Source organism: Apiospora hydei, assembly GCF_038363865.1.
Source record: "Apiospora hydei strain CBS 114990 chromosome Unknown utg000009l_segment0_segment0, whole genome shotgun sequence".
NCBI classification, from domain to species: Eukaryota; Fungi; Ascomycota; class Sordariomycetes; order Amphisphaeriales; family Apiosporaceae; genus Apiospora; species Apiospora hydei.
In genome coordinates this window covers 5,537,623-5,553,297 of record NW_027117368.1, presented here as the reverse complement: position 1 = coordinate 5,553,297, position 15,675 = coordinate 5,537,623, and the positions used below count along the sequence as shown (strand labels likewise).

Here is a 15,675-nt window from a genome sequence, read left to right as displayed (position 1 = left end):
TGATTTCTTGACAAATCGAAGGTTTGTTAGACCCAGTGGCACGAGACTGTTGTTCGCGTGGCCGGCGCAATCAATCAGCATCCTCATAGATCTCATTCGACTCGTAAACACTTTCATGTTTCTACTTCTTGCATACACGCCCATGCGATACCGAACTAGTGCTGTAGATTTTGTTCTCTGTTTAGCTTAGCATGATGTACTTGCGACGAGTATAGCGGGTTGGTATGTTCAACTCTAAGCCATATGAGTAAAGTGCGTTGACATGTAGTAGTATCGAAGCATTTCGATTGAATATCATCCGATAGGTCCACTTCGTAAAGATGGTAGTAGCAAGCCACTGGAAAGGCATCGAGAGCCTTGGTGATGAGCGATAGCCGGGACTAGCAGTGGAGCCCGACAGATCCTCACGCCTCTGTTAGAGACAAACTTCCAACGCTATTCGATACGAAAAACAAAGTGGCAGATCCAGCGGCAGGACGCGCTTGTTCCCCAAGACCTGACAAACATGGAAACCAGTTCATAGTGATCTGACTTGAACTTACCCGTACAGAAGTGCCGTGCCGACAGCCAAGTCCTGTGATCGCCCATTGATTAACAGAGTGATGTGTTGATCTTGTCTGGGAGTCAAACCTGTGCGCGCTCGGAATCGACTGGGCTCCGGCTGGGTTGAACCATGAGAGTCAACAAGCTGCCACCCTGAGCGTTTCAACGCTCACGACTTCTAGACTTCTGCAATGAGAGAGCATATGGCGGTGCAGTGCAGCAGCAGTGGCCATCAATCGTCGTCAACCAGGGGAAACCGCTTGACAAGCCGTTTCAAGCCGATTTAGGGGAATTATTTGACTTTCTGCCCCACTGATAGACGCTAGCCTGGTAGGCCAAGGTCGCACCCATGCCACCAGCGGCACCCCAGACTCGCTAAGTTTAGGGACGACTACCCACTGTAGAAGCGTATTTTCGCGTTTGGGAGTGCCAAATGGCATTGATCAACGGCAGCAGGCATGAAGAGCGTGCAACGAATGCCCAGCCATGCGCAAAACAGATTTGCAGTTTCTACTTTCGACAGAGGGGGAAGGGAGAAGGGCCACTTCAAACGCGACACGACTGCGCAAAAGGAACATTATCGTCCCATGCGAGGGCGTGCACGGCAGAACATCATTGCCAATCATGTTATCGTCATTTCCCCATGTGCTGATATTGCCGTACAGAGAAACGTGAAGGCCAAGCTCGTGGCTCTCTGCAGTTCGCTCAGCCCTAAGCTGATACAAGTCGAACCCCACAAAACATTGCAGCTTGCGCAGCCTACGTCAGGGCCGTCGTTACACCCCATGATCGACCATGACGATAATGGATGTAGCCATTCAATAACAAAGGCCCGACAGTCGATATATCTATCTGACTCGCGCTAGACCTCCATGGCGGGAATGTCGTTGCCGGTCAGCGCACTATCTGGACATAGACACTCTCTCTCTCCTAACCTTTCCTTCCCTTTCCTTTTACTTTCACTTCGGATTTCCAGCCGGGCTGGACTTTGGACGACGACTTATCTCCTATATTAATAATGACGACGAAAACGTTATGGCCCCAGCGGGTCGAGAGTGTCCAGATGGACCTGCGACCGGACACGAGCGGATCTTGGTTGTCGGACGACGATGATAGCGATCTGGTCAAGAAGAACAAGGCAGACGTCCAAGTGCGGAGCACCGACGTCGAGAAGAACGGGAACATCGACAGCAAGTCAGGCGGCGACAATGTGGTCGGAAGCACAAGCCTCTACGACGAGAACGGGAAGATTAGACTGGTGCCCGTAAGTTTCCGCCCCGTTTCCCCCCTGTTCGCCGTGCTAACCATACCTTTGATAGACTCCGTCCCCAGATCCGAAGGGTCCGTCACGCCCCCATAAGCACAGTATACTTAAGTAGCTTGAGGATGCTAACACTCCTAGCGCAGATCCCCTGAACCTGCCCAACTGGCGAAAATGGGTAGCCATCGGTTCAATGTGCCTGTGTAAGTCAACCTGCCGCCTCAATCTCCAGTCCTTGTCTTCATCCACATACTAATGAACCGAGGTAGTCGGCGCTCTGTCCCTTTCGGCGGAGGTCGCCATCGCGGGACTGCTGCCCGTCTTCCTGCTCGAGTACTCCGGCGTGGACCCGACCAAGGTACTCAAGGACCCCAACTTCAAGTCGGACCCGTCCAACCCGCTTTCCATCGTGCCGGACGGCGTCAAGCCGTTCCCCCTGTCGCAAGTCGCCCTCCTGTCCACGACTCCGCTTCTGGCCAACGGCATCTCGAGCTACTTCCTGATCCCGCTGTCCATCGCCATCGGACGCCGGCCCGTCCTCATCTTCACCGCGACCTGCTCCTGGCTCGGCGGCTTCTGGGCCGGCTCCAGCACCAGCCTCGAGCAGCACATGGCCGCCCGCATCCTGCACGGTCTCGGCTCCGGCGCCGTCGAAGCCCTCCTGCCCCTCATCGTCCAGGACATGACCTTCCTTCACCAGCGCAACCGCGCCATCTCGGCCGTCATTGCGAGTCAGGGGCCGCTGATTGTGCTGGTTGGCACGCTCGCGCCGTACATCTCCGCCAACGCGACGTGGCGCTGGATCTACTGGAGCACATCGATCCTGGGCGTCATCGCATGGGTTCTTCTCATCATCTTCGTCCCCGAGACGCGCAAGACTAGATCTCCGCAAGAGCTCGGTAAGCATCTGAGAACCCCCAATACGTATCTGAAGTGAGACTTATACTGACCGCGTGTCCCTTTATAGCCGGCGAGAAGATCTACCCAATCTCAGAAGGATCCGACAGGACTGAGCTCGACTACGCGACTTATGGGCACAGGACCCTAAAGGATAACATGGGGTTCTTCATCTTTGGCTTCGAGTGGGCGAATGCTGGAAAGCAGTTCATCGATACCCTCAAAACGACCATCTTCCCCGCCGTCATCTTCGGTACCCTAGTCAACTCGGCATTCAGCATCGTGCAGCAGTCTATTGGCCAGATCATTTCCTTCTCGCTTCTAGCAGCTGGGTAAGCAAAAGCCACCATTTCATGCAGGAGAATTAACTAACCTCACTTTCTCTTAGAATTCCCTTCGAGTGGACCGGCCTCGCCGTCATTCCCTCCATCTTCGCCACCGTGATCGTGTACTTCTTCGGCGGCCCGCTAGCCGACAAGGTCTCGATCAAGATGTCGCAAGTCCTGGGCAAGGGCAAGCGCGAGCCCGAGTACTCGCTGCCGAACCTGATCCTTCCCTTCGTGCTGGGCATCGCGGGCTGCTTCCTCTTCGGCGTCGCGGCGCAGAACAACATGCACTTCACCGTGCTGCTGCTGGGCTCCTTCTTCATCCTCTCGGGCGCCCTGACCTCGCTCACGCTCGTCAACACGTTCGTCATCGAGTCGTACCCGCAGTGGGCCGGGCCCGTGCTGACCAACGTCTCGTCGCTGCGCATTTTTGTTTCGTTCTTCTTCTCCTCCCAGGTCACCACCTGGATCGAGCAGAACGGCAACCTCGCCGTATTCGCGGGCGGGTTCGGCACCATGCTGCTGGTCACGTCGCTCGGGATCCCCGTCATCTTCTTCACGGGCAAGCGCCTCCGCGGCTGGACCTCGGGGGGCATCGCGAAGAAACAGTAATGTCTAATAATGATCGGATTATGTGTGGGTGTGTACGAATATATAGATGGTATCTATTTAGCGAGACATGGATTTTTGATGAAAAGACGCCCCCAAGGGTGCAGATTATGAAAGTTATTCATGTAGATAGTTTAGATGATACCAAATCAGCGTCGGAGGAGTCTTTTTGGAGAGAAATATGTAAGATAGGAGAATGTTTCTGTGGCCCATATGGTTCTATTGCAGTTGTAAAGAGATTGACTTGACAACCTGCCTGTTATTTATTTAGAGACTGTGGTTTCATACCCTCCCCCTCCCCCTAAGTTTCTACTCTACGATAGGGCTGTGTCCTTACTAAGGCCTTACATTACATAAGATCGGCACTCGTCTGTTGTCCCACTTGCCCTTGGATAGCAGCACAGGCTACTATGCCACAGAAGCGCCAAAGGGCCTTGGGCTTGACCACCATGCCTCGGGAGTGGTACTTTTTGTTGGTTCATTGAATTGTTTCTAGAAACCCAATGCAAATGACAGAGTGTCTCATATCCCTTTATTCCTGTCTCAGGGCTTTGGCATTGGTTGTTGTCGTGGCTTGTCCATTTTCCGTACCTTTACCATGCTGAGCTTTTGACAGCTGAAAAGGGGTCGCCGAAGGGACTGAAAGATGGGGAGGATGTTATGAAAACGATTTCACTATGCTGTTGGCACCTACTGTTACTGAAGACTTGCTTGGTTAGTGGAGCATGTATGCCCAGAGATACGGATTGGTCCCAGAAAAGGGGTCGGCGATATAGACACGGGATCTTGGTCCTAAACCAGCACATCAAATAGCACAGTAATGAAAACGCCCTGGCATACGATAATCTAGCTTATATGAATGATGTGACTTTATGAATGAATAGAGGTCTATCAATCCGAAGGTCTCTATGCCATGGTAAGGGTCATCCTCGACGACAAGATCCCATAAATGGCATGCGGTCTGTGAGTACCCTACCAAATGTGGGGTGCTTAGTCGTGGTACACGAAAATTGTTATGATAAAATTCTTTCTCCTACTTGGTGCATTCGAGTTTTTCTTTCCTCCAAAATTCAAGGCTACTCGATCAAGCCTTGGATACATACCAACTCATGGTCTGATCTTGCCACCTCCACCACCGCTTCTTCTCAGAACACGCATTGTTGGAACCAGACCTTGCCTTCTTTCTAGGTAAACTGTGGTTAACCAAGGGCCACCACAATGGAAAACTACAATGGAGAGGTGTTGGATCGCATGCGGTTCCTTTACCCGGATGGTGCGTTTCACGGTGTCATGAACCTCCTATAAACCTATCGTTGTTGCTAACCCTTATTCGAAGACAAGCCCTGGTACTGTCAGGGTTGCCGCGAGATCCATGATGCCGAGATCGGCTTTCGAGGCCTTGCTTGTGGCCACAATTACTGTATCCCATTTATCGAGAGCTGGGTCCGGACCCCCATCAAGATGGAGTCTCAGTACCCCATTGAATGCTGCGACATACCCATGCCGGAGGGCCTCATAATGGCCATGATCGACGACGATCTTGAAGCCCAGGTTAGTTAGCAAGGCGTGAACCAACCTGGGAAGAAGCCTGCCGCAAAAGACGAGGAAGCGGAGCGAGTCCTTGCCATTGCTAGAGAGCAAGGCTGGAAGCAATGTTTCTTGTGCGGAACCCTCGTGGAGCTGACAGGGGACGGCTGCGACCACATCCAGTACGAACTCATACACCCCAATCCCCATACACGAAAGTAGCAATCTGCTGACGTTGAATTAGATGCAACTGCGGCGCTGATTTCTGCTACAGCTGTGGCAACCAGATGGAGAACTGCAGTTGTCACATCACTGGCCTTGATCTTAATCCAATGGCGCCGCTCCAAGCCGATATGCTCCCGCCAGTGGGGGAGGAGGCAAGCGATGTGGCGTTTCTGAGACCTCGGCCATATGACCATGGAACCCAGCGCAGAGCTGCCTTCCCTCCTGCCCATTTACGGGGGCCTCCTGCACATCTACAGGAGCAGAACCAGGTGTGTCAACACCCTCATTGGGATCTAGTTGCTGGTCCCGACTATTGTGTCCGCTGTGGCATTTTCGAGGCCTTCCTTTACCGATGCACCGAATGCCATGCCCACGTCTGCGCTAGATGCCGGCGTCGCGAGCGCCATCGATAAGCGAAACATTCTGAGCTGTTGGCCCTCTACGCAACCCAGATCCCTATCTGGATACTAGCCCAAGGAAATATGGGCTAAACACATGATTTCCAGCTTGAGCTCTTGAGAGGATGTAAGGCCAGACCAGAATTCAGGCGGAGAGTTCGTGTACCTCATGCACAGGTGGCCAGTCATGTTGTATCTAAGCATGAGTACATACTTAGGCAGTCCCAAGATACGGATGCGACGAGATGGTGGACTGAAGGATAGATAGGCCATCTTAATAAGCTGAAGTAGTGTTTCATCCGTACTCGTAATTCCCAACGGACTCCCCTCATCCGATCTTCTGTGTTTCGTCCTGAATAAAGCTATCTATACATCTTCCGAGATGGCGCTAGCAGTATTCCGCCAATGACGAGGCTTGCCGCGATGCGGAAGAACTCCATGCACACGATTAGCGTGCATTAGCGTGAGGGCTGTCAGTCCAATCAGACTCTTGGATTTCTTTTGAGGACTCCCCTTCTTGGAAAGCGAAAAAGTTAGTTAGATCTGTAACTCCCTTGAGAATCATGGATGGATTTCCTAGGTGGTACCCAAGTGTCGGGATCTCATGCTGGTGGACCCTCAGGACCCCCAAGCATATGATTTGGCCGATACCCGAGATTGCCTACATTCATAAACAGTGACGCCGTGGTCCGTCTAAATCCCATTGAATCGTCTCACCGTAGTGCTGGCTGGCATCCAAGAGATGTGCGGAAGCTTGCTGATCGTGCCCGAGATTATGTGCACTTTACTTGGCAGGGTCCAGTAAGCGGGGCTGAATGTCACTGCCATCATTGGAATCTGCCTTTTTGACGCTCAATCTGGATTAGATAAGGAAGTCCCTTCGAGTGATCTTCTTGTTGTGTCTTGAATCCGTGCGCCAGCAATCTCATTGCTTATTTTCCCAGTTCTTCGGCTGGTTTTGAGTAAACAAGGGTGATTTTAGAAGACCCTTCCATAGTGCTATCAATGGCTATATAAAGAAGAATAGTAAGCATGCGTCCCGTGCCGTTTGTGCATATTCCGTAAGTGAGTTTGAGTAAGCGTTAGCCCACTAGTTGCATTTTCAGGGAGCTAAAGCCGCCTTGCATTCCAGCTCTTGGGGGCCTCAACCCCCGTTGTTATACATGTTGCGACCTAGTAAGATGACCAGCTTGGCTATCTTTAGATCTTTCAGTCTGCCATCATGGATGTGCACTTTGAGAGCCTGGTCGCGGATACCGGCACGCAACTCTCTCGGGATGCATACCATGGGCATTTCCACACGAGGTCTTCATTCCAAGGCGGCCAGAAAAGACGACAAGGTTTGAGGATACGTGATCCTTCGCCTGCGAGCCCATTGCGTATATAAGGTCTGCATCTCCTCCCCATTACGACTATTTCTTCATCAGCAATCTGATCCATCATCAAGCAGCAGCAACCATCTGACTTATTCCCAGATCTCTATCGTACTATCTATCGATCCTTCATCTACCGAAACAGTCAACACACCCGCTCTCCAACATGTTGTCCAACACCCTCAACACCATCCTCCTGATGGCCCTGACCGTCGCCGCCGCCCCCGCCGCCCCCGAAGCGCACCCTCACGAGACCCGCGGCGACATCAAGAACTGCGACGACACCAAGACCAACTACGGCGGCGCCTACGCCGACGGCTCGGGCACCTACGTGAAGTCCGACCAGACCTTGCACCCCTGGAAGGGTGGCCGCATCCGCAAGTGCTGGTGGGACTACTACCTCGTGAGCACCACAGCGCAGGAGGACCCGTGGAAACTCGCGTCGGGAAAACAATACTGCGCCGCGGGCGGGGACTGTTCCGTCGCGAGTCTGACGGGGTCGCAGACGTGCCAGAACCGGTCGACGACGATCAGCGCGGACGTAGGGCTCGCGATCGAGGGCTTCTCGCTGGGGCTGGGCGTCTCGACGACGGACGAGAAGTCCAAGTGCCACACGGCGTCGGACACGTCGCAGTGCACCTGGCACGACGGCGGCTGCCACGTCGTCTGGACGCAGCAGCAGATGGTCGAGCAGAAGGGGTACCGCCGCCAGCGCTGCAACTGGGGCCACGGCGACGAGACGCAGTGCATGTCGGACTGGACGATGCGCACGCCGACGAAGCAGGTCAACTATGGTTGCGGCTCCAAGTGCGAAGATACCAACACCTGCGGCAACACCAACGGGAAGCCCTGCTAGAGAGTGAATCGTTAAAGTTCGCGCTTTCTAGCTTGTTCAAACTGGGAGGTTTATTGGGTTCATGATGGTCGGATAGGGGATGAGTAGATTCAGTGTGGTACTGGGCGCAATGTATATTATTAGGGTTACAAGCAACAAGCCGGCCCTTCGGGTCTCCGTTCTATCAGTAAATCGTAGCGAGGGATACGGCCATGTATTATGCCAAGTCCCATCACCAGCACTCTCGTCGACGCGAACACCCTCGTCGTCGCCGTCAACTCTTATGCCATTCCCTCATTTACTAGCGAGTCCTCGATAACGCCAGCCCCTTCTTACTTCTTCGACGCCGATAATCCTTTCCTTTACCAGCCATGTACACGGCCCGTCACCTTTTTCTTTCTCGAAACTCTGCTAGTACTGTATTAATAGATATAATTCGATTTTATCCATTTTAATTGCTTTATCTTGAAGCACTCGGCTCGGTCTCTCGTACGTCGATGATATTGTTGCTTGTACATTGAGTATTGGGGATTCGTCGGGTTGGTGGTAGGGTGAAGGACCGATCCGGATCAACTGGACGTCAGTGAACAAGCATATGTATTTAGATCAACCAGCTACAGAGTAGCCAGAAGCGGGCACTTCTATGCTTCCCAGATGAAGCCCCTCCTTACCTGCTACGCAGGAAGAAGGAGACGGTAAATCTCACAAACAAACAAGGTAGGGTGAGGGAGCGATTTGCAGAAAGCACCGTAACTTAGGATATCACTTCCAGTAGGAGGTACCCCTTCCGCACCCTTGAATCATTCACGTGCTCATAAAATATCTACAATCAAAACACAAGTAAATCTTTGGAGGCAGGCATGCCAACTTAAGTGTTTGACAAAATCAGTTTGGAGGATCACACAATTACCCGACTACGTCTGACAAACTTCAATACCCGCCTACCTTCCGACACTGTCACCATCGCTCTCGCCGACAAGATAACCACTACTACGATTGGAATCGTCATCGCCTTCGAGACAATGGCTAGGAAACGGCATCGGTGTCCCAAATGCTCACGGAATTTCCGCAGAAAGAGATTACTCCGACGACACATGAGAAAAGACCCTCATCCATACGCTCTCAGCTGCCCGTTCCCAATCAAGTCATGCAAAAGGGTCTTTGCCGACTACGGTACCGTAATGAAACATCTACTAAAAGACGTACAAGATCACAAAGGCCTGGGCCTCAAGGAGATTCACAAGCTTGTGTCCTCCCTGTATGCGGACAAGGAAGCAATCACCAACTTGACCCCCGAGAAATGGGTACTGAAGCTATTCCGCGACGCAAAACGCAAGAGTAAGGAAGGCGAACAAACCAACCTTGGAGAAGGCGATACCGCAAAGACCAAGAAGCTGCAGAAGAAAGTTGCCGTTGCCGAGGAGAAGGGTGAGCAAGTCAACAACAACCACAACAACAGTAAGCATAATGTCGAAAGCGGCACGCGAGTTTCCTGGAAAGCTAACCTCATCTGCCAGAACCCCACGATCTATTTGCCGACGAACCCATGGATGACGAGGAGGAGGATGGCGGCTACGAGAGCGAACCTGATGAGTGGTGGAAGCGATGAAAGGGATTGCTGCAGCTTGGGAGGGCGCACGGCGAAATTTTCATATACCTACTGTGCCTACATGGAACATTCCTCTTCTTGCCATTCTTGGTTTTGATCTCAAGTAAGCTCATTGGAGACTGGATACTCATCGCGAGGTGGACACCGTCAAACAGGATAGTTTTCAACAGGAAGGCATCACATTGGGATGAGAAATTAGCTGGCATGCAATAAATAGAGCAGACAAACTGAATATAATGATGATGCAGATCGACCCCTATGTCTGTTCATATGTGTCTCTGTGACTTGATAGCAATCTCGCCATAATTACTCACCGGCCGGATTGAAGTTACAATCAGGTATCGACTAATGTTTTGCAACGTGGATCATGCCAAAGTACTTAAGACAACACGATCAACACTGCCAACACTGCGCCCGCTTTCCCAATAATACTGTTACAGATTCAACATAAAGTATTCGAGATGTTAATTTAATTGGTTGAGTTAGCAGATCAGCGTATCTCTAGATCCATCATCAATAGCTTTGGTAGTCATGGTGTGATGATAGCATTGGCTACATAGCTCGGCAGCTTTCGTTCGGACACAGAAATTTCAATAACACAGTGAACACATCGTGCGTTGAGGATTATGTAATGGGGGAACCGTGCCTGAAGACCCTTGGCCAAGAGAACCACGTGGTGGTGCAACACAGACATGTGCAGGTGCAGCACCGACGGCATGGATAAGACCCCTGCTCGCGACATTGACGTAAGCTTGTTTTTCCGAGTCCGCTCAAGGGTTCTCGAATTTTGAATGTTCGAATTCGTTCCTGATATCTCCGAACAGGTGATGGCGGTAGTTGTCAATGAAGCTGCGGTGATTGGGTGCTGGAGAGGGTGGTGATGGGCCAGCTGGCGAACGGGGCACGCTACGGCGGGTAGTTTGGCGGTAGCGTAATTGTGCCTGGGTGAAACATACCACCAAACACGTCAATTGTCGCCGCATCGAACGAGCTGGATCGATACCCCTAATACTTTGTCTTTTTGGGCCTGCGCGTAGGGCACTATAGTGGACCGCCCTTATTACTTCAGCACAGTCAACCCCCTGTAGGAACCACAAATACGAATACGAAAGCGATGCCAAGCCTTTCACCGTCGCCCTCGTGCAGTTCATCCCATCCCATCCCATGGCGACACTTACAACTTACACCGGCCGATGCGAGGCGTCATACGATCACAATGCCAGATTGAAGCGAATCTTTATCAATCAATTAAATACAAGATAGACATCATGTCCGCTCAACCCATTGGGAAAAGTAGGATGCTACCCAACATCCCTCTGTCTGGCCGCCTTGCATCATCTCCGCCGCGACAATGGACAAAGCCCACGCGCCGCTAATTGTCCTCCATTTCCCTTCGGGGGACTGGCTCGAGGCAAAACTCCTCTCCCTATCACATACCGTCTGGTACACCCTGGGCTTCTTAGTATCGGTCTTTGCCCTTCACATCCTGCGCCAGTTCCTCCCTCGGTCCAAGTCGCAACCTCCCACCGTTTTCCACCTGGTCCCCTACATCGGCAATGCAGTCGCCTACGGCACCAACCCCCGCGCCTTCTATGAGCGCTGCCGCGCCAAGTATGGCGACGTCTTCACCTTCGTCCTCTTCGGAAAGAAGATCACCATGTATCTCGGCATCGAAGGCAACGAGTTCATCCTCAATGGCAAGCTGAAGGACCTCAATGCCGAGGAGATCTACGGGCCCTTAACCACGCCCGTCTTCGGCTCCGACGTCGTCTACGACTGCCCCAACGCCAAGCTCATGGAGCAGAAGAAGTTCATCAAGTTCGGCCTCACCCAGAGGGCGCTCGAGTCGTACGTCCCCTTGATCGAGAAGGAGGTCAAGGACTACCTCCGCACCCACCCCACCCTGCAAGGCGCCAACGGTATCTTTGATGTCTCCGCTGCCATGTCCGAGATTACCCTCTACACTGCCGGTCGTACCCTCCAGGGAGCCGAAGTCCGCAAGAAGCTCACGGCCGAGCTGGCCGACTTGTACCACGATCTCGAGCAGGGCTTCCAGCCGATCAACTTCATCGCCCCTTGGTTACCCCTTCCCCAGAACCGCCGGCGAGACAAGGCGCACGAGAAGATGTGCGCCATCTACATGGATGTGATCAACGACCGCCGGAAGAACAACAACGTCGAAAACGAAGACCACGATATGATTGGAAACCTGATGAACTGCACCTACAAGAACGGCCAGCCCGTGCCCGACAAGGAGATCGCTAAGCTGATGATCACCCTGATGATGGCCGGTCAACACTCCTCTTCCTCCAGCAGCGCCTGGATCATGCTCCGCCTCGCCTCGCGCCCCGACATCGTCGAGGAGCTGTACCAAGAACAACTCAACAAGCTCGGCAACGGCAGCTCGGACCTGCCGCCGCTGCAATACGCCGACCTGGACAAGCTGACGCTGATGCAGAACGTGATCAAGGAGACGCTCCGGCTGCACGGCTCCATCCACATCATCATGCGCAAAGTGACGCAGCCGCTGGCCGTGCCCGGCACCGACTACGTGATCAAGCCCGACAAGGTGCTCGGCGCATCGCCGCTCATGACGCACTGCGACCCGGCCTACTTCCCGGACCCGCTGGCCTGGGACCCGCACCGGTGGGATGCCGGCAGCCAACAGTGGGGCGTGCGGACCGAGGCCAGCTCCCAGGCCGACACGGCCGACACCGTCGACTACGGCTACGGCCTGACGTCGCGCGGCACCCGCAGCCCGTACCTGCCCTTTGGCGCGGGCCGGCACCGATGCATTGGCGAGAAGTTTGCGTTTGTCAACCTCGAGACCATCATCGCGACGTTTGTGCGCGAGATGCGCTTCCGCACTTGCGAGGAGTGGGTGGGAGGCGTGCCTGAGACCGACTACAGCTCCATGTTCTCCAAGCCCGAGGCGCCGTCCGTGGTCGAGTGGGAGAGGCGCAACAGCAAGAAGGCCAAGGCGTGAAAGGATCGATCGCCTTTGGTGGTGCGCGCACGCAATGAATGATATGACATAGATGAGCAGGGTTGCTGGGATGTCAGGAACCAACAAGGCACACTAGAAGACTTGGCACAAGCTACGTATGTGGCTTGGCGAAGAGTAACCCTCCCAGAAGGCCGCCACGGCGGCTTAGGAGCGGGTGGTTTTTTTCGCTGAGCTTGAAGATAGCTTATTGCGGGCTTGGTGTTTGCTTGTTGAGCTTCTCTAGTCTTGGTGGTGGATGAGGTCTTATGAGACACCCCTGTTAATAGATAATTAGATATCCAAGACATAAGAAGTATTAATATTCGAACACGGCCCTGCGCTTGCTGGCAATGTTCACATTTCAACCCTCTTCTTACCTCAGAACGTCGTCCTCTGATCAGCCATTGTAGTCCCGATGAAGGCATAGGTAACCGTCCACTGATCCTTCAGCTCACCGATTCTCTTTGGTATGACTCTGGATGGAAATTGAAAATGTTTGCTGATGGGCTCCCTTGACGCTGACCACCCGGTTTCTTGGACTACGTCGTTCTGGCGTTCGCCAAGGTCAGCCATGGTCGCACACACCCAACCGCCAAGCGCGCCGAGCACACCGAGCGACCGTAGCGAAGCTGGGCACGACGGGGATGTCACTCTACCCCGGAGTCCTACATACGCCAGTAGATCAGCAAATCCTTCACCACCCATACTGGCCACCCCTTGCCTTGCTTACCCCAGATGAAAGCCATCTGATGTTTTGTGTGGCAGCCTGCAATGACGTCAATCTATCTCGATGAATCGGTTAACAATAAATATTCAACCCCCTTGGATCTATTTAGAAATGGTTTATACATTGTACCATCTTTGAAGACCTTGAGAATTTCAATCTTGTAAGGTATCGGGCCTCGTGTGTCGCACGTGCCTGGTTTTCACAACCGCATGCCGGATCACCACTCCGAACCCACCTCCACTGCCATGGCCCAACAACAACATCCAGACGGCCCGAGATCGGCCTCCTCTACCGAGGCATCTCCAGCGCCGCACCCCTCCCACACGCACACCGACAATAACACCGAGAATGAGAAACCAGACGGCCTCCCCGGCGCAGACCAAGCCGCAGCCCTAAACCCGGGCAAGGAGACCCGTACCGCGGACGGCAAGCGGGTGCTCGGTGAAGACGATGCCGAAGACGCTCTCTCCTTCGGCTTACCGGAGTGGCGCAAGTGGATGATCCTCGTCATCATCCTCTTCATCCAGACCAGCATGAACTCCAACGCCAGCATGTACGGGTTCGCCGTCGACGGCCTAGCGGAGAAGTACGAGGTCACGCCCGAGACAGCGCGACTGGGGCAGATGGCCTTTTGGTGGCCTATGCCTTTGGGTGTGGTGAGTTCATCAACATCCCTTTGTTATTTATATCTTGGAACAAGTTGCAGGTGCTTTTGCCCCTGAATTAATGACACAGGGAACTGACCATTTTTGTAACCCCTTCCAGAACTCTGGGCCCCCTGGTCCGAAGAAATCGGCCGCTGGCCGACCCAGCAAGCCTCCCTCTTCCTCGTCAACATCTGGCAGATCTCGTCGGCCCTGAGCCCCACGTTCGGCGGCGTCATCGCCAGCCGGATCCTGGGCGGTCTCTCCACCTCGGGCGGCTCCGTCACCCTCGGCGTCATTGCCGACATGTACCGGCCCGAGGACACGGGCTTCCAGTACGCCGTCGCGTTCGTCATTCTGTCCAGCGTCGGCGGGTCCCCGGCCGGCGCGGTCATTGGGGGGTTCGTGGGGCAGTATCGTTCTGTGGAGTGGATTTTCTGGACGCTGCTCATCAGTAAGTGCGGACTTGTCTCATACATCTCTACTTCATGGGAAACGCGATGTACTAATAGAGCATAATAGTGGGCGGCATCGTCCAAGTCACGCATTTCTTCCTGGTGCCCGAGACGAACCCCCTTTATTCTCCTCGACCGCGAGGCCAAGAAGCGCCGCAAGAACGGCCAGGAGGTCTACGGTCCCAACGAGGTGAAGGAGAAGCGCTTCTCGCTCAAGGAGACGGGCAAGATCTGGTGGCGACCTTACTTCATGCTGCTCACTGAGCCTATCGTTATCTGGCTGTCGCTACTCAGTGGCTTTTCCGACATGCTGGTATTTGTGTTCCTTGAGGCGTTCACGCCCATCTTTGAGCAATACGGATTCGAGACACATCAGATTGGTCTGGCTTTCATGGGGTGAGTGTTAACTCCTGCCCTTTATCCTCGCCATAGTACTAATATATACCCCCTATTAGAACTATCGTCGCCTACATCATAGCCTACTTCACCTACCTCCCCGTAATCTGGCACCACAACAAAACAAGAAAGATCGACCCCGACCGTCTCTCGCCCGAGTCCCGTCTCTGGTGGCTCCTCTGGCTGGCGCCTCTGCTGCCCATCGGCCTCTTCGGCTTCTCCTGGACGAGCTTCGGCCCCGATAGGTCGCACTGGATCGCGCCCATCATCTTCGCCGCCGTCATCGGGATCGCCAACTACGGCGTCTACAAGTCGTCCATCGACTACATGCTCGCCGCCTACGGGCCCTTTGGCGCCTCCGCCACTGGCGGGAACGACTTTGCTCGGGACTTTTTGGCGGGTATCGCGGCGCTCTATGCGCATCCTTGTAAGTCGTCATCCACTCACCACTTACTACCTAGGTCAACAGAGAAGGATACACTAACACGGGACCTCGCCCAACAGTCTATGAAAGTGTAGGCCCCAAGGAATACCACCTCGTCTACCCCTCCACTATTCTCGCCTGCATGGGCGTGATATTCATCATCCCCATCTACGTCTTCTACTGGAAGGGCCCGCAGATCCGGCTCAGGAGTAAGTTCGCCCAGGAGCTGGAGAGGTCTCGCCAGGAGAGGCTTTCGCGGAAGAAGCGGAGAAGATCGAGTGCTGCAGCTGGGGAGAAGCCGTCCATGCAACAGGCACAGCATGTGGAGACTGTTTGATCAGTGGTAACTCACAACTATATAATGTATATATTACTTTATGACTTCATGGCATGTAATGAAATCTTGCTTGGCTCATCTATCATTACTTCTCTCGTGCCGT

At 53.5% G+C, this 15,675-nt stretch overlaps 6 protein-coding genes across 6 annotated transcripts; 5 read left to right on the top strand and 1 right to left on the bottom strand.

Annotated features, from left to right (window-relative positions):
• Nucleotides 1-1,561: 1,561 nt before the first annotated feature.
• PG997_013560 (major facilitator superfamily transporter) lies at nt 1,562-3,639 on the top strand (the record flags this gene model as incomplete). The annotated part of the gene is made up of 6 exons (XM_066817874.1): nt 1,562-1,807; nt 1,863-1,884; nt 1,951-2,007; nt 2,074-2,703; nt 2,772-3,033; nt 3,090-3,639. 6 exons carry the CDS (start codon nt 1,562-1,564, stop codon nt 3,637-3,639), a joined length of 1,767 nt encoding a protein of 588 aa, XP_066663566.1.
• Nucleotides 3,640-5,097: 1,458 nt separating this feature from the next.
• Nucleotides 5,098-5,801, top strand: PG997_013559 (uncharacterized protein; the record flags this gene model as incomplete). Its single annotated transcript, XM_066817873.1, has 3 exons — nt 5,098-5,187; nt 5,317-5,345; nt 5,408-5,801. The coding sequence occupies 3 exons, from the start codon at nt 5,098-5,100 to the stop codon at nt 5,799-5,801; spliced, it is 513 nt and encodes a 170-aa protein (XP_066663565.1).
• Nucleotides 5,802-7,304: 1,503 nt separating this feature from the next.
• Nucleotides 7,305-8,512, bottom strand: PG997_013558 (uncharacterized protein; the record flags this gene model as incomplete). Its single annotated transcript, XM_066817872.1, has 2 exons — nt 7,305-8,011; nt 8,488-8,512. The coding sequence occupies 2 exons, from the start codon at nt 8,510-8,512 to the stop codon at nt 7,305-7,307; spliced, it is 732 nt and encodes a 243-aa protein (XP_066663564.1).
• A 663-nt stretch (nt 8,513-9,175) lies between these two features.
• On the top strand, nt 9,176-9,603 carry PG997_013557 (uncharacterized protein; the record flags this gene model as incomplete). Its single annotated transcript, XM_066817871.1, has 2 exons — nt 9,176-9,452; nt 9,512-9,603. 2 exons carry the CDS (start codon nt 9,176-9,178, stop codon nt 9,601-9,603), a joined length of 369 nt encoding a protein of 122 aa, XP_066663563.1.
• Nucleotides 9,604-10,954: 1,351 nt separating this feature from the next.
• Nucleotides 10,955-12,589, top strand: PG997_013556 (Cyp51A; the record flags this gene model as incomplete). The annotated part of the gene is made up of 1 exon (XM_066817870.1): nt 10,955-12,589. One exon carries the CDS (start codon nt 10,955-10,957, stop codon nt 12,587-12,589), a length of 1,635 nt encoding a protein of 544 aa, XP_066663562.1.
• Nucleotides 12,590-13,525: 936 nt separating this feature from the next.
• On the top strand, nt 13,526-15,572 carry PG997_013555 (MFS multidrug transporter; the record flags this gene model as incomplete). The annotated part of the gene is made up of 5 exons (XM_066817869.1): nt 13,526-13,967; nt 14,082-14,428; nt 14,483-14,811; nt 14,871-15,238; nt 15,316-15,572. 5 exons carry the CDS (start codon nt 13,526-13,528, stop codon nt 15,570-15,572), a joined length of 1,743 nt encoding a protein of 580 aa, XP_066663561.1.
• Nucleotides 15,573-15,675: the final 103 nt, after the last annotated feature.